The sequence below is a fragment of the Heptranchias perlo genome, chromosome 5, assembly GCF_035084215.1.
Source record: "Heptranchias perlo isolate sHepPer1 chromosome 5, sHepPer1.hap1, whole genome shotgun sequence".
Taxonomy (NCBI): Eukaryota; Metazoa; Chordata; class Chondrichthyes; order Hexanchiformes; family Hexanchidae; genus Heptranchias; species Heptranchias perlo.
In genome coordinates, this window is record NC_090329.1 from 120,143,833 (window position 1) to 120,168,074 (window position 24,242).

The 24,242-nt window shown below is 40.9% G+C and overlaps 1 protein-coding gene across 1 annotated transcript in view; it reads right to left on the minus strand.

The window, feature by feature from the left end:
• Window positions 1-6,324: 6,324 nt before the first annotated feature.
• ppp1cb (protein phosphatase 1, catalytic subunit, beta isozyme) overlaps window positions 6,325-24,242 on the minus strand; it is a 106,206-nt gene continuing 88,288 nt past the window's right edge. The window contains exons 5-8 of the mRNA XM_067985134.1: window positions 23,572-23,643; window positions 19,982-20,133; window positions 19,294-19,428; window positions 6,325-7,884 (exon numbers count right to left, since the gene is read on the minus strand). Of these exons, the coding sequence (XP_067841235.1) occupies window positions 7,780-7,884; window positions 19,294-19,428; window positions 19,982-20,133; window positions 23,572-23,643 (464 nt within the window). The 3' untranslated portion in view covers window positions 6,325-7,779. The remainder of the gene's footprint in view (window positions 7,885-19,293; window positions 19,429-19,981; window positions 20,134-23,571; window positions 23,644-24,242) is intronic.

A 24,242-nucleotide genomic window follows, 5' to 3' on the forward strand; every position in this document is an offset into this window, starting at 1 on the left:
GCCCTTGCTGTTGCCTGTCAGCTAGCCAGCCCACTCCCTGTGGAGCATTCAAACTTTGTTATAGGAACATAGGAAGAGGAGTAGGCCATTTAGCCCCTTAGTGGCAGAAGGCAGAGGGTGATGGTCGAAGGTTGTTTTTGTGACTGGAAGCCTGTGGCCAGTGGGGTACCACAGGGATCGGTGCTGGGTCCCTTGCTGTTTGTGGTCTACATTAATGACTTGGATATGAATGTAAAAGGTATGATCAGTAAGTTCGCTGATGATACAAAGATTGGTAGGGTGGTAAATAGCGAGGAGGATAGCCTCAGTCTGCAGGACGATATAGATGGGTTGGTCAGATGGGCGGAACAGTGGCAAATGGAATTTAACCCGGAAAAGTGCGAGGTGATGCACTTTGGAGGGACTAACAAGGCAAGGGAATACACAATGAATGGGAGGACCCTAGGCAAGACAGAGGGTCAGAGGGATCTTGGTGTGCAAGTTCACAGATCCCTGAAGGCGGCGGAACAGGTAGATAAGGTGGTAAAGAAGGCATATGGGATACTTGCCTTTATTAGCCAAGGCATAGAATATAAGAGCAAGGAGGTTATGATGGAGCTGTATAAAACACTGGTTAGGCCACAGCTGGAGTACTGTGTGCAGTTCTGGTCGCCACACTACAGGAAGGATGTGATCGCTTTGGAGAGGGTGCAGAGGAGATTCACCAGGATGTTACCAGGGCTGGAGCGCTTCAGCTATGAAGAGAGACTGGGAAGATTGGGTTTGTTTTCCTTGGAGCAGAGGAGGCTGAGGGGGGACATGATTGAGGTGTACAAAATTATGAGGGGCACAGATAGGATGGATACTAAGGAGCTTTTTCCCTTCGTTGAGGGTTCTATAACAAGGGGACATAGATTCAAGGTAAAAGGCGGGAGGTTTAGAGGGGATTTGAGAAAGAACTTTTTCACCCAGAGGGTGGTTGGAGTCTGGAACTCACTGCCTGAAAGGGTTGTGGAGGCAGGAACCCTCAACATTCAAGAAGCATTTGGATGAGCACTTGAAATGCCATAGCATACAAGGCTACGGACCAAATGCTGGAATATGGGATTAGAGTAGACAGGGCTGATGGCCGGTGCGGACACGATGGGCCGAAGGGCCTCTATCCGTGCTGTATGACTCTATGACTCTAAGTCTGTTCCGCCATTCAATGAGATCGTGGTTGATCTATGATCTAACTCCATATATCCGCCTTAACCAAAGGTATTAAGGGATAAGGGGCGAACAAAAATCTATCAGTCTCAAATTTAAAATTCACAATTGAGCTAGCATCAACTGCCATTTGCAGAAGAACGTTCCAAACTTCTACCACCCTTTGCGTCTAGAGACGTTTCTTAACTTCAAGTCCTGGCTCTAATTTTTAGGCTATAACCCCTAGTCCCAGTATTCAAGTATAGGAGACCTCCAAAAACACGTACAGATGCATCAGCAGCCAAAAGCAATATTCCAGCCACTAACCTGTAAATCATGCATGGTCCCTTTAAATAGTGCTGATGAGGAGGTTCGCCATGCCCGTTTACGCCCTGTTCAGTTGTGCGAGGTTAAGGCAGTGCGTTGGCTGGAGCGTTGAGTTCCAAAATCGTATCTGTCCCTTTAAATCAGCATTGCACACAGATCTAATGCACATTCTCCTTACTTTACACGCTACCGGTGTTCGTTATCTGAGCGTGTGCAAATGCCTTTACCAAGATAGCATCCGGCGCACGCCACGCTAGAAGTGTGCACGCGCATTCCGGACGCCATTTTGGCTCCTTATGAGGCCGCATAGTGCCTACAAAACAGGTGCTACGAGGCCCAATTTATAGCCCACTGGGTTAGAAAGCATTAAAGAGAATGAAGAATCGCTGGTGACCAAACCACTTGCTTTAAGCTATCATACCTCCACACGTGTAGTTTTAGAGTTGCTCACAAGAGTTACTGTTAATATGTTTTCTATTAACTCGTGATCTGAAGATTAGGATAACATGCCCAGGAGCACTAATCAAACCAGTTGCATAACATAGGTACAACAACTGATCGCAAGTGCTCGGTTTGTTTCTCTGTAGCCAACCTCAAATTTTCCACCAGATGGAGGTTTCTCATTGCTAGTGGCGTTTCCATGGAAATTTTCTTCTGCCAATTAACGTTCAGCATAATTTAATGAACTGAGAGGTTATACCTACCAGGAAAGATTGAACAGGCTGGGGCTCTTTTCTCTAGAAAAGAGAAGTCTGAGGGGTGACCTGATAGAGGTCTTTAAGATTATGAAAGGGTTTGATAGGATACACATTTTCTTTTTTATTCGTTCATGGGATGTGGGCGTCACTGGCAAGGCCAGCATTTATTGCCCATCCCTAATTGGCCTGGAGAAGGTGGTGGTGAGCCGCCTTCTTGATCCGCTGCAGTCCATATGGTGAAGGTTCTCCCTCAGTGCTGTTAGATAGGGAGTTCCAGGATTTTGATCCAGCGACAATGGAGAAGCTGCTTCCACTTGCGGATGGTGACCTGAACTAGGGGCCATAAATATAAGATAATCACCAATAAATCCAAAGAGAACCCAGAGAGTGGTTAGAATGTGTACCTTGGTGTATTTGAGGCGAATAGCACAGATGCACTTAAGGGGGAAGCTAGATAAACATGAGGAAGGAAGGAATAAATAAAAGGATATGCTGATAGGGTTAGATGAAGAGGGGTGGGAGGAGGGCTCATGTGAAGCATATACACCAGCATGGACCAGTTGGGCCGAATGACTGTACAGCACAGAAACAGGCCAGTGTAATTTTTAAACTATACTGGATTATCAACCTGTACCAAACAACTGGTTATGCTACATCCTTTGTGTGGACGTGAAGCAGTTTGGCTTGCGTGCATGCAAAGAGCTCCACTTTCTTTTTTTACAGAGTTGATTGGAGACAACAGTGTTACTTGGGTTTGCAGGATTTGCATCACTCCAAGAGCAGGTAATTTAACTCTTTTGGGTTACTAATATTTTTTAAAAGTAAACAATCTTTTGCAAATTTGGTGATGGTTAACAGACTAAGTGCTAGCTGCAAATAAATCTTCAAATACTAAAAACATGAAATGATTAGAATGTTTGTCAAATTAAATTATTCAGCTCCTATTCTCTCCTGAAACAACGTGAACACAAACGAATGACATTCTTCAAAGCTACTTAGTAAAACACTTAAATCAAAGATTCTAAAGGCATAGATCAAATATCAATTATTTCTCAACATTTTGAATGTCCTAACCAAGTCCTCTATTTTGAAATTAAGTTAACTTAATATCATACAAATGCAATTTAGCATGAAGTACACTGAATCAAATTGTGCAAAGCAACCTCCTAGGAAAGGATCCAGAGTTACAATTAGCAGGAATTTACACGGACAATGTTGTGTGCGTGTGGGGCACACATATATCTGCACAACATTGGTCTTATTTTATGAAGCAAATGTAAAAGGATAAAACACACCCAATTACTCCAATTTTTAAACTCAACATAAAAGGCTTGGCAATTCAAAAGTCACAACTTACTTAGATCAAACTAAGCAAAACGATCCAGACCATCAGCTGATGACTGAAACAAATTATTCCAATTCTCAGTTAATCAGCATGGCTCCCAATTATAAAAGTAGAATTGTCAGATAAGAGAACCATATCCATTTTGTTAGCCCATACAAATTGCACCTCAAATGGGATTATATTGTAGTATCCTCCATCATATACAAATAACATATTTGACAAAATGCAGAGTTTTTATAAATTTATTCAAAGATGACAAACATAAAATGGATTCTGAAAATTTGTAGCCTGAACAATTTTGCTCTGAACAAAGTTTTTTTAAAAATTTAAAGTTGCACGATGCTTTGGAAGAAGCTTTGAAGGAAAGAAGTGAAACCTTTAATTGTAAGAATTTTGATAGTGAAAGCAAACAAACAAAAACAGGCCATTTTCTTAAAAATGGCTTAAAATAGTTAATTTAAATATCATTCTGACTTTTCTTCCCCCCCCCAAACTAACACTGTAGTTGAAATTAGACACTGGTCTCCATCAGCTGTGTTCCACCCTGTAAAAGTTGTACATTTTAATAAAGTGTTTTAATTTCGTTTTCTATTCTCTGCTAATTTGCTGTCAACAGGTTTCTCCCAATATTAATATGTATGAAGCTCTCCAGGAATCAGAACAAGCAGCAGCATATGCACGGATTTCTTTCAAGAGGCTTGGCTGTCCAATTAGTCTTTTGTTGTGCAATATCCATCCTGGTGAATGAATGGGCCCAAAACAAACCCAGCAGATGCAAAATCTGGTATCGGCTCCTATATGGGACATGAATGTACCAATTTCTCCAAGAGATTTTTACATAAGCGCAGTCCCATTTTGGTTGAGAGTTGATTAACTTCACTTTAGTAAATCTTAAACTGATATGTGGCAAGACTTACTAGTAGACATGAATTGACTATTTAAAGTTTTAAAGAAGAATTCATGTTGCATAAATAATAATCGTTGTGGGGTGAAGCAGAAGGAGATAAAAGTTAAAATAGTAAATAAATCTGACCAGGTTAACGTGGACCCAATAGCCTATCAATAGACAAAATATTCAAAACTATTATAAGGCACAAGCCGGAGGAATACCTATTAGAGCAACTCAACAGCCAGCATGCATTTAGAAGGGGAAAGAATCTGCCCATTAAGTTTCCTTGGCTTTTTTTAAAAAAAGGGCATTACAGACAATCCTAGACAATGTAACACCAAGTAACATGGTTTATTTGAACTTTCTGAAAATGTTCCACAAGACTTAAAATGAAATTAAAAGCAGAAGTATCCAGAGTAAAACACTAGACTGGATAATAAGTTAGTGAGAAAATAAAAAAAACTGAGGTGTAATTATCAGATAGCAGAAGTGGGGGAAGCAAAGAAAGAGGGAGGGTAAGTGTTGAGTAGAGTGCTGCAGGGTTTAATGCTTGGATCCTTGTTGTCTATGATCTACAAAGCCAAATGATAGCTATCAAATCGCTGATGACAATAAAACAGGAACAGCAATGGAGCAGGATGCAGCAAAAGATCTGCAGAAGGATATGGATGGGTCATGCTGCTGGTCAGACAAATAGCAACTGAAATTCAACACCGATAACTGTAAGGTGTATTGCACATTATTCCAAAAAATGTGTCATGAGTATATAGTGAATGGAATTAAATTTTCACAAGGAATCTTCCAAAAGTTCCTGGGCATAATTGTAGACTCATCACTTTTAATATATAAATAACATGGTGAAACAATTAAAAAGCTAATTGAGTGCGGGGATATAAAGCCAGACAGTAGCATACAAGTTTTCAGAAATGATGATGGGGATTTATAATGTATTGCTTAGACCACATTTGGGGTACTGCAATGGAGAAGGTGCAGAGAAGACTGATCCCAAGGGTAAAGCGGATATATTATCAGAAAAGACAAGAGAAGCTCAAGTTCTAATCTAGAGAGGCAGCGGCTAAGGAAGGACCTCACTGAGGTACATAAAATGGTAAAGATAATGAGAACTTGCAGTAAGTCAGGAGAGTGGGACCAGAAGATGTAAATTTAAATTAGTGAAAAATAAATTGAAAATATGAACTTCTTTAATCAAAGAGTAATAATTGTTTGGAATAATCTGTCAGACAGAGCAAGAGGGGCAGAAACATTAGCAATCTATTCAAAATGAAGCCGGATGCTAAAATGGAAGAGCTGGGACACTGGAGGGATGAGTTTTAAGCCAAATGCCCTTTTCTTATCCTTAACTGTTATGTTCTTAAAATAATTCATAAAAGTAAATATTGTTATCTACAACTTTTATGCAATACCCACTTCACAAAACAGATTTTAAAAATCGCAACACCTTTTCCCCCCCACAGTACAATTAGGAAACAGTGAAAATATTATGATATATTTCCTAAACTCATGACATCATCTGTTAGGGTGAAAAGCCAGAGAAACAGCAACATCCAAATCTTTTATATTAAAGCAGTGTGGTACTGTCAGTATCTGGCATTGGAAGGAATGAAAGGAGAAGCAAAAAAAAAACTGCAGAAGGAAGCTCCACTTTATGCAACTCACCCCATCAGGAGTGGCATGACATGAGATTGTGGTGCTAATAGGATAAGAATGCTTACCTTTTTCGGTTATGATCCAAAATGAATTATTAGCCAGTCTTTTTTAAAATTACATTATTCTACCTATTTTTCAAATAAATAAATTTGGAGACTTCTTGATGCTGTGCAAGGGTTAAAGTATGAAAAGGTAACACTGCAGAGAAAAGAAACAATAAATTCATCGTATCAGGTATAAGATTATATTGAAAACAGCAGAAATAGGGCATCCTTAACAAAACGATCGCAACAGAATAATGCCCTCTGGCTTCATTATAACTGATTTACATAAATAAGGGAACAGCCTTCAAAGACTGTGCACTTCAGATTTTGCCTTTGGAAAGCTACAGCTTCAATCTTCAGAACATTCAAACACAAATACATGAAAACAAGGGCTGCTACATCTATGAATAGATCATGCTAATGTGGCTTTAAAAAAAACGGACCGTTAGACTATCATGTAGTGTGTACAGAGCCATTCAAATTTACTGGCTTTCCAAATTATGATAAGCAAACATCCCCCCCACCCCCACTTCAAACAATGATGTAAATTCGCAGGACTGGGATGAATCTTTCGAACTTTGAAAAGATTCAAGAGACTTTGAGTCCTTGGTTAATTTTCTGTTGAGGGTCATTACTGATGACACAAGATTGTGTGTCACAGTTCAGATACTGACTGGGTGTCACTTGCCTAGCTGAAGTCAGAAAAATGCAGCAGCCACAAGCTACACGCAGCCCTACACAAAACCATATTAAATCAATTGAGTCTTGAGCTGGGAAAAACTCTCATTCCCTTGAAGCTTCCTCTGGCTTTAGCCCTTTCAAAAAACTCAATAATTCATCAGGTTTGCTGCTTTGAAGTTGTATTAAATTTACTTTCTAAGCTTGACACTCAAATTGTCTTCATAAATTAAGTACCGTATAGACTACCTGGAAGTTAGTTTGGAGAATCGCCACAAGGGAAATAAATGCCCCTGTATAAAAGCTAGCAAGCAGTGGAAATACAAAGAAAACAAATGGGTAACAACAAGCAACGATCAATTGGTATGAAAACCAGACTGGTACTGTTGCAACTATTACATGCAATAGTACCGGACTGGTGCCAACAGGAGACACCCTAAGCACCAATTCACTGTAAAGCCATTGCAGTCTTTGTATGGAACTTCTAGTTACCAGACTGCTTTCATTGTTTTTGCAACAGGCCTTGATGCTGCCTGTACCAAATCTGTATCTGAAGATACATATTTCACAAATAAATAACCAAATCTCAATCAGTAAAGTTAATTTCATTTCAAGATTCAAGGGGTTTGCCAGAAAAAGTCTGAAGGTTGAAAAGATAGCCTTTGTCCAGCCTTAGTTAGATCAATTAACCTTCATCCCAGCCCAAACAAAATAGTAATAAAATGCACTGGTTACTGTACTACATTGATTTACATTACAATATGCCACACCTGCGTATTTACTGGAAAACTTTTTTCAAAAAGACCTAGTTATTTAATTTCTTTTTACAAGCATTGAGGCTCACAAAGACAGTAGCAGATGGTTGAATGGTGCTTACAGGTTACACACTTTAGTATATGAACTGGTATACTGGTAGCTTTCTCGGTGTACAAATGATAAGGTATTTGGGACTGTTCTTGCTATTCACCTCTTCTTGGGCGGGTTTGCCGTGCGAGGGGGGGTAACCGGGCGGCCAGAGTTCAGACCTCCATACTGGTATTTTGCTTTCTTTTCAGAAGGTTTTAGAATCTGAAAATATACATAAAAAACACTTAATGAATCAGAGACAATAACAGTCTGATAAATTCAGGAACCTCAAGTACAGGTATAGGAAATGTGGTATATTCAACACCAAACATTCATATCGTACCTCTAACATAGAAAAGTGTCACAAGGCACTTCAAAGAGGCATAAGGAGAAATTACAAGGGGTGACCCAAAATGGTGGTTGTCAACAGATGTAAAAAAATCAAACTGTTAAAATTTCTGTTCTGTCTAAGAATTCAAGGTGAAGGGAGCATTACATTAATATGGGGAACCCAAAATATCAACATACAATCTAGGCACCTTCACAGCTGATCCCCAAGGAAGACTACTTTGTCTCCATTAGGAGAGATGCCTTCTCTCAGGTCTTCCCAGCCTCGTCACACAAAGACTGCAAGTATTTCAACAATTTTGCAAAATCATTCACATGGAGGAGACATTTGAAAGAAAACCTCTCAACTGTTCCATTTCTAGAAATGGCACCCAAGTAGATGGAAGAATTAGAAGGCCAGACTGTGCCATCACAAAATATCTCATCCACAAATAAGATTTACACACTGTAAGAACATAGAAGTAAGCATTTATTTACACAGAGGCTACAGTAGCAGAATGCTCTAGGAAATCACTGTATTTATCACCAAATTACTTTGGATGGGAATAAGATGGTCAGGTGGCTCAACAGGCCATGGCCTTCATCTCAGCAAGTATTCCCCACATTAGGCTTAAATTACAGTCGAAGAGAAAATTAATTGTGACAGAATTGAACATTGATAGTTCCCAGAGCTATCCATTAGCTAGAGGTGTCACAACTGAGAATTTGATCGCACAACAAAGCATTTTCTCCATTTTTAAACTATTACTATATGGCACCAAATTAAACAATTACTGGAAACAGAACTCTTCAGATTTAAAAAGCCCAATCTCATGCTACAAATAAATGGGAGAGGGAAGAAAAAGTCATAAAACAGGAGGGTGAGTCGGCCAGGATCATTCTTCAGTGGCAGGATAGAGCACAGCACTGTTTAGTGAACTGTTAAATTGAGGGGGACCCCCTGAGAAGAGGAAAGTAAGTTGGTGGAGGTTAAACAGAAATCTACTGGGATACTTAGCAAGTACGTTGCAACATTGTTTACAAAAGAGAAGAATATTGGGGAGGATGTAAATCCTGAGTTGATTAAAAGCGAGATGAAATAATATTATAATAAATAAAAAGTACTAGAGAAGTTAGTTAGCTAAAGGAGGAAAATATGCTAGGATCTAACAGGATACATTCAAGGATGTTGAGGGAATGGGAGAAGAAATAGCAGAGCCCCTAGAAATTATGTCCTGATTTTAATCTAACCCTCCTGGTAAAAACAGGGTGAGTTTGGGTTGGACGTCCAATTTATATCCCACCCAATTTTCAGCTCCACTGACATCAATGGAGCAGGAAATCAGGCCGGGTGGGGGAAAAAAAGAAAAATCGGGCATTCGACCCAAACTCACCCTATTCTCACCGGGCAGGTTAGGTTAAAATCAAGACTAATAATTCAGGGCTCTATTAAGAATGAATGTGTGCTGGAGGACTGGAGAGTGGCCAATATAATACCCATTTTCAAAAATAGAGACAGAGCTAACCTGGATAAGTAAGGGCCAGTTAACTTAACATCTGTGGTATGGAAAATCTTCTTGGAATCCTTAAAGATGAAATTACTAAATATGCAGAAGAGAATTAAAAAAAAAACTCAGCGAGTTATTATGATCTGGAATGCACTGCCTGAAAGTTCATGAAGATTCATAAGTAACTTTCAAAAGGGAATTGGATCTCTACTTAAAAAGAAAAAATTTGCAGAGCGATGGGGAAGAGCAGGGGAGTGGGACTAACTGTCCTGTTAGATCCTAGCATATTTTCCTCCTTTAGCTAACTAACTTCTCCAATACTTTTATTTATTATATTATCTCATCTCGCTTTTAATCAACTCAGGATTTACCTCCTCCCCAATATCCTTCTCTTTCAAACAGCCGCCACAGGCACGATGGGCCAAATGGCCTTTTTTTGTGCTGTAAGATTCTATTAGAGGAGAAAATAAAGAGAAGCAGCAATTCGTATTTCAGAAAAGAAGATTGAGTAGGCGACAGATATGGCAGATGGGGGAAATGTAGTGCTTGTCGTGTACATGGTCTTTCAAAAAGCCTTTGACAAGGTGCCACACGAGAGTGCTGAGCACCAGAGGAGGAGCCCCAGGTATCAGTACAAAAGCAGGGGCGGAGCAGAATTGAGAGCGCGGTGCTGAGCACCAGGGGAGGAACCCCAGTATCAGTACAAAAGCAGGGGCGGAGCAGAGTCGAGGGAAGCGGTGCTGAGCACCAGGGGAGGAACCCCAGGTATCAGTACAAAAGCGGGGGCGAAGCAGAGTCGAGGGAAGCGGTGCTGAGCACCAGAGTAGAAGCCCCAGGTATCAGTACAAAAGCGGGGGCGGAGCAGAGTCGAGGGAAGCAGTGCTGAGCACCAGGGGAGGAACCCCAGGTATCAGTACAAAAGCGGGGGCGGAGCAGAGTTGAGAGAAGCGGTGCTGAGCACCAGGGGAGGAACCCCAGTATCAGTACAAAAGCGGGGGCGGAGCAGAGTCGAGGGAAGCGGTGCTGAGCACCAGGGGACAAAGCTCCAGGTATCAGTACAAAAGCTTATACCTGGGGCTCCTCCCCTGGAGGGCCACACGTGCAGAAAATGCCTCCAAGTTGCTCGAGCTCAAGCTGAGAATTTCTGAGCTTGACGGGCAGCTGGAATCACTGCAGAGCATAAGGGAGGCTGAAGGTTTCCTGGATCATACGTTTCAGGAGGTGGTCACCCTGCAGCCACAGACAAATCAGGATAGCAAGTGGGTGGCCACCTGAAAGGGTAGGAAAAGGCAGGCAGTGCAAGAATCTTCTGGGTGTGTGGCACTCTCAAACCGATATTCAGCATTGAATACCAGTGAGGGTAACAACACCTCGAAGGAGTGCAGTCCTGACCATGGCATCATGGGGCAAAGGACTGCACAGGTGGGCACAGTGTAGTGTAGAAATGCAGTAGTCATAGGGGATTTGATAGTCAGGGGGACAGACAGCATGGTCTGTTGCCTCCCTGGTGCCAGCATAAAGGACATTAGAGAGTGCAGAATATTCTGCGGAGGGAAGGGAAACAGCCAGAAGTCGTGGTCCATGTGGGTACCAACAACATAGGAAAGAAAAGGGATGAGGTCCTGCGGTCAGAGTTTCAGGAGCTGGGGAGGAAGTTAAAAAGCAAGATCTCAAAGGGTAGTAATCTCTGGATTACTCCTAGTACCACGAGCTAGTGAGTACAGAGATAGGAAGATAAGGCAGGTTAATGCGTAGATAGAGACATGGTGCAAGAGGTTTCAGATTCTTGGGGCATTGGGACCAGTTCTGGGGCAGGAGGGATCTGTTCAAGACGGACAGGTTGCACCTCAACGGAGCTGGGACCAATGTCCTCGCGGGGAGGTTCACTAGTGCTGTGGGGGAGGATTTAAACTAATTGGCAGGGGGATGGGCTCCAGGATGCATCATTAGAAAGGAGAAACAAGGTGCAAAGGACTGGGAGAGACAGATAGCATTAGAGTAAGAAATTGTACAGCATTAGGTAGGGTCAGACTAAGAGAGAATATGAGAAGATCTAAGATAGGTTTAGAGTGCATGTGTGTAAACGCACGAAGCGTGGTAAATAAGGCTGGAGAACTGCAGGCACAAATGATGTTCTGGCGATAACGGAGACCTGGCTCAAAAAGGGCAGGATTGGATACTAAATATTCCTGGATACAAGGGGCGCTAAATTGGGCCGTGTAGTGCCCCTTGTTTCGGCGTTACGCGGCCTCTCGAGGTGCTAAAATGGCGTCTTGGCTGTGCACGCACATTTCCAGTGTGACATGCGGCGGATGCCATCTTGGTATAGGAGTCAGCGCATGCGTAAATACCGAACGCTGGCTGCATGTAAAGTAAGGAGAAAATGGATACAATCAGTGTGCAATGCTGATTTAAAGTGACAGACGCCATTTTGGGACTTAATGCTCAACTCAACGCACAATCTTAACCCCGACCATCTGAACGTGTCTTAGAGTGCCTGGAGGACCTTCACCAGTGCTATTTAAAGGGACCATGCAGGATTTACAGGCTAGTGGCTGGATTATTGCTTCTGGCTGCCGAGGCATTTGCAACTGTTTTTGGAGGTCTCCTATACTTGAATACTAGGACGTGGAGACAGCCAAACATTTAGAGCCAGGACGTGCAGGAGTGAAGTTAGGTACAGTCTAGGTACATTTCCACTAGGGGGGAAAGATAGGGCAATCAAAGCCAGAGTTCCCTGGATGACTAGAGAGATAGAGAGTAAAATGAGGCAGAAAAAATGGTTGTATGACAGATGTCAGATTGATAATACAAGTGAGAACCAGGCTGAATATAGAAAGTTCAGAGGACAAGTGAAAAAGGATATAAGAGGAGCAAAGAGAGAGAATGAGAACAGACTGGCAGCTAACAAAAGGGAATCCAAAAGCCTTCTATAGGCATATAAGTAGTAAGCAGGTAGAAAGAGGAGGGGTGGGATTGAATAGGGACCAAAAGGAGATCGACACATGGAGGCAGAGGGCATGGCTAAGGTGCTAAATGAGTACTTTGCATCTGTCTTTACCAAGGAAGATGATGCTGACAGTCACAGTAAAAGAGGAGGTAGTTGAGTTACTGGATGAGCTAAAAATTGATAAAAAAGGAGGTACTAGAAAGTTTGGCTGTACTTAGAATAGATAAGTCACCCGGTTCAGATGGGATGCATCCTAGGTTGCTGAGGGAAGTAAGGGTGGAAATTGCAGAGGTGCTGGCCATAATCTTCCAATCCTCCTTAGATATGGGGGTGGTGCCAGAGGACTGGAGAACTGCAAATGTTACACCCTTGATCAAAAAAGTGTAAGGATAAACCCGGCAACTACAGGACAGTCAGTTTAACCTTGGTGGTGGGAAAGCTTTTAGAAACAATAATCTGGGACAAAATTAGTAATCACTTGGACAAGTGTGGATTAATATAGGAAAGCCAGCACAGATTTGTTAAAGCCAAATCATGTTCAACTAACTTGATTGAGTTTTTTAATGCGGTAACACAGAGGATTGATGTTGTATATATGGACTTTCAAAAGGTATTTGATAAAGTGCCACATAATAGGCTTGTCAGCAAAATTGATGTCCATGGAATAAAAGAGGCAGTGGCAGCATTGATACAAAACTGGCTACGTGACAGGAAAGAGAGAGAATAGTGGTGAACGGTTGTTTTTCGGACTAGAAGAAGGTATACAGCGGTGTTCCCCAGGGGTCATTACTAGGGACCATTGCTTTTTTTGATATATATTCATGACTTGGACTTGGGTGTACAGGGCACAATTTCAAAATTTGTGCCGATTGAACCTTTATAAAACACTGGTATGGCCACAGCTGGAGTATTGCATCCAATTCTGGACACCGTACTTCAGGAAGGATGTGAAGGCCTTAGAGAGGGTGCAGAAAAGATTTACTAGAAACATAGAAATTTACAGCACAGAGGAGGCCAGTCGGCCCATCATGTCTGTGCCGGCCAAAAAAGAGCTATTCAACCTAATCCCACTTTCCAGCTCTTGGTCCGTAGCTTACAGCACCTCAAGTATATATCCAAGTACCCTTTAAATGTGATAAGGGTTTCTGCCTCTACCACCCTTTCTTCAGGCAGTGAGTTCCAGACCCGACTACCCTTGGTGAAAAAATTTCTTCTCAACTCCCCTCTAATCCTTCTACCAATCACTTTAAATCTATGCCCCCTGGTTATTGACCTCCCTGCTAAGGGAAATAGGTCCTTCCTATCCACTCTATCTGGACCCCTCAATTTTATACACCTCAATAAAATCTCCCCTCAGCCTCCTCTGTTCCAATGAAATCAACCCCAGCTTATCCAATCTTTCCTCATAGCTAAAATTCTTTAGTCCTGGCAACATCCTCGTCAGTCTCCTCTATACCCTCTCTAGTGCAATCACATTTTTCCTGTAATGTGTTGACCAGGACTGTACGCAGTACTCTAGATGTGGCCTAATTAGTGTTTTACACTGTTCTAGCATAACCTCCCTGCTCTTATATTCTATGCCTTGGCTAATAAAGGAAAGTATCCCGTATGCCTTCTTAACCACCTTATCTACTTGTCCTGCTATCTTCAGGGATCTGCGGACATGCACTCCAAGGTCACAGAAACATAGAAATTAGGAGGAGCAGGCCATTCGGCCCTTGGAGCCTGCTCTGCCACTCAATATGATCATGGCTGATCCTCTATCTCAATACTATATTCCCATTCCCTCCCCATACCCCTTGATGCCTTTTGTGTCTAGAAATCTATCTAGCTCCTTCTTAAATATATTCAGTGACTTGGCCTCCACAGCCTTCTGTGGTAGAGAATTCCACAGGTTCACCACCCCGAGTGAAAAAATTTCTCCTCATCTCGGTTCTAAATTGTAAACAATTTTACAACACCAAGTTATAGTCCAACAAATTTATTATGTTTTTATTATATTTATTATGTTTATTATGTATTATGTTTTTCAAATGCGAAGGATTCGAAAATATCATTTCCACCATCCGCCCGACGAAGGAGGAAGCCTCCGAAAGCTTGTGGAATTTAATTTAAAATAAATTTGTTGGACTATAACTTGGTGTTGTAAAATTGTTTACAATTGTCAACCCCAGTCCATCACCGGCATCTCCACATCTCGGTTCTAAATGGCATACCCCGTATACCGAGACTGTGACCCCTGGTTCTGGACTCCCCAGCCATCAGGAACATGCTCCTTGCATCTAGTCTGTCTAGTCCGGTTAGAATTTTATATGTTTCGATGAGATCACCTCTCATTCTTCTAAACTCTAGTGAATATAGGTCTAGTCGACCCAATCTCTCTTCATACGTCAGTCCTGCCATCCCAGGAATCAGTCTGGTAAACCTTTGTTGCACTCCCTCCATGGCAAGGACATCCTTCCTCAGATAAGGAGACCAAAACTGCACGCAATACTCCAGATGTGGTCTCACCAAGGCCCAGTATAACTGCAGTAAGACATCCCTGCTCCTGTACTCAAATCCTCTTGCAATGAAGGCCAACATACCATTCGCCTTCCTAACTGCTTGCTGCACCTGAATGCTCACTTTCAGCGACTGGTGTACAAGGACACCCGGGTCTCGTTGCACCTCCCCGTTTCCCAATCTATCACCATTCAGATAAGAATCTGCCTTTCTGTTTTTACAATCAAAGTGGATAACCTCACATTTATCCACGTTATACTGCATCTGCCTTGTTCTTGCCCACTCACCCAACTTGTCTAAATCACATTGGAGCCTCTTTGCATCCTTCTCACAGCTCACATTCCACCCCAGCTTTGTGTCGTCTGCAAACTTGGAAATGTTACATTTAGTTCCCTCATCCAAATCATTGATATATATTGTGAATAGCTGGGGCCCAAGCACTGATCCCTGCGGTACCCCACTAGTCACTGCCTGCCACCCGGAAAAAGACCCAGTTATTCCTACTCTCTGTTTCCTGTTTGTCAACTAATTCTCAATCCATGCCAGTATATTCCCTCCAATCCCATGTGGTTTAATTTTGCACACTAACCTCTTGTGTGGGACCTCATCAAAAGCCTTCTGAAAATCCAAATACACCACATCCACTGGTTCTCCCCTATCTATTCTACTAGTTACATCCTCAAAAAACTCCAGTAGATTTGTTAAGCATGTTTTCCCTTTCCTAAACCCATGCTGACTTTGTCCAATCCTGTTAATGCCCTCCAAATATTCTGTTATCACATCTTTTATAATAGACTCTAGCATTTTCCCCCCTACTGATGTTAGGCTAACTGGTCTGTAATTCCCTGTTTTTTCTCTCCCTCCTTGTTTAAATAGTGAGGTTACATTTGCCACCCTCCAATCTGTAGGAACTGTTCCAGAGTTTATAGAATTTTGGAAGATGATCACCAATGCATCCACTATTTCCAGGGCCACTTCCTTTCGTACTCTGGGATGTATATTATCAGGCCCTGGGGATTTGTCAGCCTTTAGCTCCATTAATTTCCCTAGCACTATTTTTTTTACTGATACTGATTTCCTTCAGTTCCTCCCTCTCACTAGACCCTTGGTTCCCTAACATTTCTGGCCAGTTATTTGTGTCCTCCTTTGTGAAGACAGAACCAAAGTATGTGTTTAATTGTTCTGCCATTTCTTTGTTCCCCATTAGAATTTCCCCCATTTCTGACTGTTAGGGACCTACATTTATCTTCACTAATCTTTTTCTCTTGACGTATTTATAGAAGCTTTTACAGTCAGTTTTTATGTTCCCTGCTAGTTTATTCTCATGCTCTATTTTTCCCCTCTTAATCAATCTCTTTGTCCTCCTTTGCTGAATTCTTAACTGCTCCCAATCCTCAGGGTTGCTGCTTTTTCTGGCAATTTTATATGCCTTCTCTTTGGATCTAATACTATCCCTAATTTCTTTTGTAAGCCACGGTTCAGCCACCTTTCTTGTTTTATTTTTGCGCCAGACATGAATGAATAATCGTTGTAATTCCTGCACACGTTCTTTAAATATTAGCCATTGCCTATCCACTGTCATCCATTTTAGTAAAGTTCCCCAATCTATCATAGCCAACTCACACCTCATACTTTCATAATTTCCTACAGGGAAAGAGCAGGGGAATGGGACTAACTGGATTGCTCTTACAAAGAGCCAGCATGGGCTCGATGGGCCGAAAGGCCTCTTTCTGTGCTGTAACTGCTCTTTGATTCTATTGGAGAAGATTAAGGGATATGGAATTAGGGGGAATGATAGAATATTGGTTTAAAAACTGGTTAAATGAAAGAAAGAGAGATTAGGGATTAATAACAGTTTCTCAAGAGTTATGGGAACAGTTTCTCCTTATTTACTTTATCTAAACCCTTCATGATTTTGAACACTTCTATCAAATCTCCTCTTAACCTTCTCTGCTGTAAGGAGAACAACCCCAGCTTTTCCAGTCTATCCACGTAACTGAAAAAGGGAGCGGTGTCCCCCAGGGTTCTGTTCTGTGACCGCTTCTTTTCACAGTGTACATCAATGATATGGATCTAGGGCTGGAGGAAATGGGGTCCAAATTTGCAGGCAATTCCAAATAAAGGAGGCATAGTAAATAATTCTGATGGACCAAAGAAAGCTGCAAGGGGATACTGATGAGATGGTAGAACAAAAAAGTGGCAGATGGAATTCAATGTCAGTAAGTGTGTGGTAATATACTTTGGTTTAAAAAAAAAAGTACTTTGAATTGGGGAAAGCTAGGTGAGGTGGAAGAGTAGAGGAATTTGGAGAGGGTCAACTCAAGATATAAACAGCAGCACCTCAAGTTGATTAGTTCATAAAGAAACAAATAAAATACTAGGTCATAACCACTGTTCCCATTTTTTCGGACAGCAAGTGCTGGTAATGGTTCTGCTGTTGCCATTTACAACTACTCCTGACAAATCTATTGTTTCTTTACTTGTCCCATTACCATCCTCCTTGTCTTGCACCATCATCCCTTTTATCATTTAATCACTCCTGTCCTCCACCTTATCAGAGACCTTCTCTTTTGTTCTTTCCTCCCCTCCCTGGCTTTGTACTTGCTTAAAAACAGTTTAATCTTCAACTTCTTCCAGTTCTGATGAAAGGTCTTCGACCTGAAACGTTAACCCTGTTTCTTTCTCCACAGATGCTGCCTGACTTGCTGAGTATTTCCAGCATTTTCTGTTTTTAATTTCAGAATACTGGGTTTTATGGCAAGAGATATAGAATATAAAATTAAAAGATACAGTGGTAAAAATCTTAGTAAGACCACATTGGAGTACCATGTTCAGTTTAAGTTTCCATACTATAACAAGGATGTTGAGACAATAGTGAAGGTACAGTGCAAGTTCACTAGGATGCTGCCTGGAATGAGGGAAATATAGACACAAGAAACGCTTGAAAAATTGGGGCTATTATTATTATTAGGACAGAGGCAATTTGATCGAGGTGATTCCAATTATGGAGGGATGGGAGAGGATAGATAGAAATTGACTGCTTCCAGTAGTTGAGGGGTTTAAAATGATGGGATACAAGATTAAATGTAAGAGACTTTGGATAGAGAGCAGGAGAAATTTTTTTTTTTTACACAGAGGGTTGTAAGGCTGTGAAATGCACCACCAGAGGTTGAAATTGAAGTGGAGACCATGTCAACATTTAAGAATTGCGGTGGAGTCCAAAACTAGGGGTCATAAATATAAGATAGTCACTATTAAATCCAATAAGGAATTCAGGAGAAACTTCTTTACTCAGAATGGTGAGAATGTGGAACTCGCTACCACATGCAATGGTTGAGGTGAATAGCATAGATGCATTTAAAGGGAAGCTATACAAGTACATGAGGGAGAAAGGAATAGAAGGATATGTTAAGATTGGGAGGAGGCTCATGTGGAGCGTAAATAGAGGCATAGGTTGGGCTGAATGGCATTTTCTGTGCTGTACATTTTATATAATAGATTAGCTAGGTGGTCGAAGAAAAGAGAGATAAACGGATACATGCACAGCATGGGTATGTGGGATTAGGGCTACTTCTCCTGTAATTTTACATAGTCATCATTATACCTGATACAAAAGAATAGGTTTTCTGCTACTGGAAGATGCAGAGGTTTCAAACAGCATCATCAGCCACACACATTTCAGCTTGAACTATCCTCAAACAGGTAGGCCACTGGAGAACACCTTTAAGTAACTGGATTTTACTAAGAGCTTGCACTGATTTTGCTAATGTAATTCCCCCCATTGAACATCAAGGAATGCTAGGATCCGAGACTAAGAAATAAAGTGTAATCGTTCCACATCTAACCGTGAAAATGCTAAAAGAGGACAACCTAAAATCAAAAAGCCAGACACCCCGTGGTGTGTTTGACAAGATATCATTGGATGTGGGTGTATATTCCACCACCCCCCCCCCACCACTGATATTGGAGGATGAGGCCGTTAAAGAGCCTTCTCGAGGTTCTCTCAATAACATAACTTAGTGTCATGGATATTGCTGACTAACTTAAGTATCACAATAAAATGAGCTACATGGATCTCATCATTACCCTGTTTGTTCCATAGTAGCTCCGTTATCCCCCTCTAACTGGAGAAATGGGTAAACACATAACAAATTCTTAAGAGGTTATCTGGAGGGAGTCAACACAACTATCATGTGACACAAGGCTATGACCATTTCTCCTCCTCCCAGAGAAAACACTCATTAATCACTTTTCCTTGTGCATGTGTTGTATTATCTGAATTGAACAGTATAACAAATTCCACATTACCAAGAAAGAGTTCAGTTAATGCTGACGAACATGTACCTGAAAAGAACACATTAATGTTTCATCGACACTCATCATTCCTCCGGCATTGTCAAACTCTCCACAGTAGTTTGGAGCAGAAAACAAAGTAACCAGCTGGCGTTTAGCAAAGAATTCATAGCCATCTTCAACCACCTGCAAAACATGAAAACATATTACATGAGCAAACAAGATTTTACTCTCCACTCTGATTTTGTAAGTTATTTTCAGCCCTACACCCCCAGGATATTCCGCAACCAGACATTCAGTCATGTGAAAACTCTGCACCAAGAGCCAGAAAGTTGAGTCATTCAAATGCGTTGACCTACATATAATCAGTCAAGCCACAAAATCTTACAAATAACCTGGAAACCTGTGGTGCCATTAAGTGAACTCTATGTCCTTGCTACAGTAACGTTTAAGAAACCGGGAATAGGGCCATTCTGTTGCAATGTTGGAAGCACCTTCTCCAGATCTGCAAATGATTCCCATCACAATAGGAAAAAACAAATACACCACAGAAATTCCATATAGGCCAGTCACGTTTTTGAAGCCCGAGGAAGGTAGTCAGGTATGGAGATGTAGAACTTTCTTAACAAATTCATTAAAAAAATTAGTCAATGGCATGCAAGAGCATTCTACAGCTGCAGGTAAAGATAGTTCCAATTTAGAAACATTTGCAGAATATTTTTGTCAAGATTTTTTTTACCTGATGAGCACGACAGATTAGATCCAAATCATGCCGGTTGAGGAATTTGCTGACTACATCAGCTCCAAAGGTGAAAGAAACTCCACGATCATTCTCACCCCAACCTTGAACGTCCTTGTCAGGATCTGACCACAGCAAGTCACACAGCAAACCTGGAAAGTTAAGAATGCACGTCAAAGAATGAAAAGTGTCCCTCTGGGAGGGCAGTGTATTATTGCAATAAAACTTTATTTCAACTAAAGGAGGGGAAATTCAGCATCCAGCACTTCTGATGTTATTTCCAAGTGCCACTGCTTTATGCAACAATCAGACTCTTCTAGCTTGCTTTTAATGATCCCAATATATGGGGGCAGCTATTGGGCAACTAAAAAGTAAAAGATGTGGCCATTGGTTAGTTAATGTATAGAAAATTTAGCATTTTGTAAGGGAATGAGTCAGGTCACTTAACTAGTTAAGTAAATAAGCTTTTCTAGGGCCTGCCTTCCTCCCATCAATTTAAAACAAATAGTCTTCCCCTCTTCACACACACTGCTCCACTTAGAAGGGAAAATTAGTGATTTACTCTCAGGCTCCTGCGAATAGGATGACTGGATAGGAGCTTTGAATGAGTTCCCCTCTCTGGAATGGGAATGCTATTGTCTTCTGGTCAGTACCTCCCCATTAACATTGGGAATTTCTTGAGAAGTCATAGTAGGTGGGTGGGGTGAGGGAAGAGTGACCCCATATCCTACCATAACAGCTCACAGGTACATTAACTACCTTCCCATTCACCCTTTGTGCCCCACATATAAGAAAAATGTGATTACCTTGTAGGCAACATTTAAAAATCAGAACTGCAGAGTTCAGTCCTCTTTGTGGGGGGGGGGGGGGGTGGAAGTGAAAGAAAACTGAGGACAAGTTGCTAAGTTCTCTTGCATATTTAAAGATAATCTGACTCATTGCCTCTTGAACGCCTAAACGTCATGAGTTTTTTTGTTGACGAGTACAAGGCTTGGGGTGATCAAATGTTACATTCATGTTACCATTTGATAACTTGAAGGTTAAAACATTTCAGTCAGTCTTGGATTCATTTTGTACATTCTTACAATCAATCAATAATCTTGTGAAATTCTATCAGCTGCAGGAGAGGAAAATAGTCTCTAAAATGTTTACAGTTTTGCTCTCCTGTCACTGTACAATGTTCTATTGAAAATTATTAATGTTTTGAAAGCAGTGATGCATGTTTCTAAGATGCAAATGAGATTGTTTGGAGAGGACTGTACTTCTCAATGACCTCATTCCTTGGATGTATTCCTACAGAGTAATTTAACCTTTGTATCACCCTAAATGGGAAAATCCATGTGTCTGCATGGAACAGACGGATTCACTGGCACGTCATCTGTAAAGGATATTGCTTCACGCTCTTTCACACAATTTTCCCAAAAAGTCTCCTCCAGGCACATAGGGTGACTTAGGGTGAAAATTTTCCATGAGTGAAGACCGTAAGACATGTTCTGTTTTATGGGCATTGCTGACTAGGCAAGCAGACAATGAGATGCTGCTTTTATTTTATAGATACCATTGGAGATTGTAAAAACACAAACTAAAAAAGAACCAAGACGGTTTTATTTTTGTCAAGTCGGATAAACCGTCCAGAGAAGCAAAAAAAAACTTTAATTTTTTTGGGGTCTAAGACAGATGAGTACAAACTGAATCGAAACCTTTACTCAGTGTTATCCTTTTTGCTGTTGTGGACAGAGAGCAATCTTCATGTGCTACTTTCTCTTTTTTTAATTATTTCAAAGTGGATGCCCGCTGGACTCTGATGCTGCTGCGAAAGACGGAGTCCTGATATTTGTATCCCCAGTTTGTTTCAATACCACAGACAAATCTATCCAAGATATATCTTAAAAAATGCAGCATGTGCCTTACATAAATTGAAAAAAAAACCCCACAATGCAGATCAATTTGAATTCACTGCACACAACAACAGCGCATCAGGTTTGTTACAGGATCAGTACAAAGATGAGATCAGCTTCCTGCATATACTTTGCTGCAGTTGGAAATCTTAATCTGCTGGCAGATTCGTAGAGCCACGTGTATTTATGATGCCGTTGCTTTTCTGCCGATTGAGTAGTTTAGCCAATGGTGGGAAAATTGTGCACCTGAGGTTGACTGCACTCCTCTGATGTAAAAGTGTCTCATAAAATGGTAACCAAGTGCGCATCTTAGTTATACAGTGAAACCTAGTCCTACAGACACTCGCAAACGACTGACAACCATAAAATACGGACACTTCATGACAGTCCCAAATATTTTACATTATAAAAGATACAAAAGGCACTCCAAACGACGGACACTCTCAAAATACGGACAGCTTTCAATATAACAAGCCCTATTGACTTAGTGTATTTTACATCTTAAAATACGAGACACAGGGTCCCTGTAAAGTTTTTCACGAGCGATATCACCAGTGCCTAATTACAAGGGGTTGATTGCAATTAAGTCTCTCTGTGTCTAATGACCATGAAATGTAAGGTGTATGTTTTAAGTCAATTTCAGGACAGGTTTGAGAAAATGGCTGCTGAACCCAAGTGTAATGAGTTAGCACTGAAGCAAAAAAAAATCAAACTCATTTATCAGTATTATTTGCAGTAATAACGGCTTTAAAAGATAGGACTGCTGGCATATCACGATGGAGCAAAGTCACAGACAAGTGGGTTTAAGTGAGAGGGAATAAGACAGCCTGCCCATCTTGTGTTAGAATGTAGTGCATGGTGAAGGGAGACCTAAAGGGGGAAAACTTATTTTAAAAAAAATAAAAAGTATCTTTGTAGAAACTGATATATTATGAAAGTCTACAAAAATGAATTATTTTTACAGGCACAATTTACTGAAAAGCTTTATTCAGAAAAAGGCTTCAACTTAAGTGAAGTTATGTATAGAGTTTCCTTTTTTTTTAAAAAAAAAGAGCAGTACTAAATTTTAAATACTGGGCAGAAGTTTTATTAAATGACATGACTTTTCTTGCAATTGGATTACGCAAAGAACGAAAGCAGCAATTCAAACTTAGATTAAACGGCAATGCCGAGAGGGAGGGTATTTCTGCAAATATAATGCTGGTGGAAAGATTGACTAGTCTAGACTGCTGAATCATTTATGCAGTGTTCTGATGGTCATATTTGCCATTATTTAGTATTCACCTTAAAGTTAGTCAAATGGTTTGAGAGTAATGGACTAATAATTAGTTTCATTTTTAAATAATGAATTTATTTTTGTGGGCACTACTTTTGCCACGCAAATTAGAATATTTGCTTTTGCACCATACAACTCGTGCAAAAATCTGTATTCTCTGGTGCCTCGTGAAGACAAAGTACCCAAGACATCTCAAGGGATAAGCACTTAACCATTCATAGTGCAAAGTTATGCATTCCTTTAAACATAAATAACTGTCACTGGAGTCTGTCTACCACATTCACACTTGTACTCAATCCTTGTCCTTTGACAAAGTGGCACTCAAAACACTAATCAAAATGTTCAAAATAACATCAATAGCTACAAAATAACAAAATATTAATAGCTGCAGCGTGGGACCTTGTGACAGGCCTTACCCGTGTCAGGAACATCTGTTGGTCTCATGATTCTACGAATCTGTTCCATTGATTGCAAATCTGGTGACAGCCCTACAGAAAGGAAAACAGTAGATTGATAACGGAATCAAATAACAGATGTGCATCGGACACTTCACTACGTTGAATCTGCAATTCAGCAAGGTCTCCTAAACAAACTCATTCTTTTCCAGTACCTCAAAACTGGAACTCCACCCCTTACTTCCTTCCACATATAACCTATAAGCTTTTAACACATAAACTTTGCGCAATCTAATGAGTATTTTTTGATTTGCCTACTCTGTTCAACGTTGGTGCTGTCTTCCACTAGTCCTTCACTTAAAAGTTTGTCAATGTTAATGGAAATGGAACAATTACAATAGAAGTTTCATCAATGTGTCACTTCTACCAAAGATGAACAATGGGTCATCACCAATTGGAATTTAACTTTCTTAAAAGGTTACCCTGTTGCCTATCACTAGACAATTCAATAAAAGGCAACCAGCATTTCAATTATTTTGTCAACTTAATGAATCAACTGCAATCAATCAGGTCAGTGAAAGATTCATGCACTTCTACGGACTACAGCGGTTCAAGAAGGCGGCTCACCACCACCTTCTCAAGGGCAATTAGGGATGAGCAATAAATGCAGGCCTTCCCAGCGGCGTCCACAT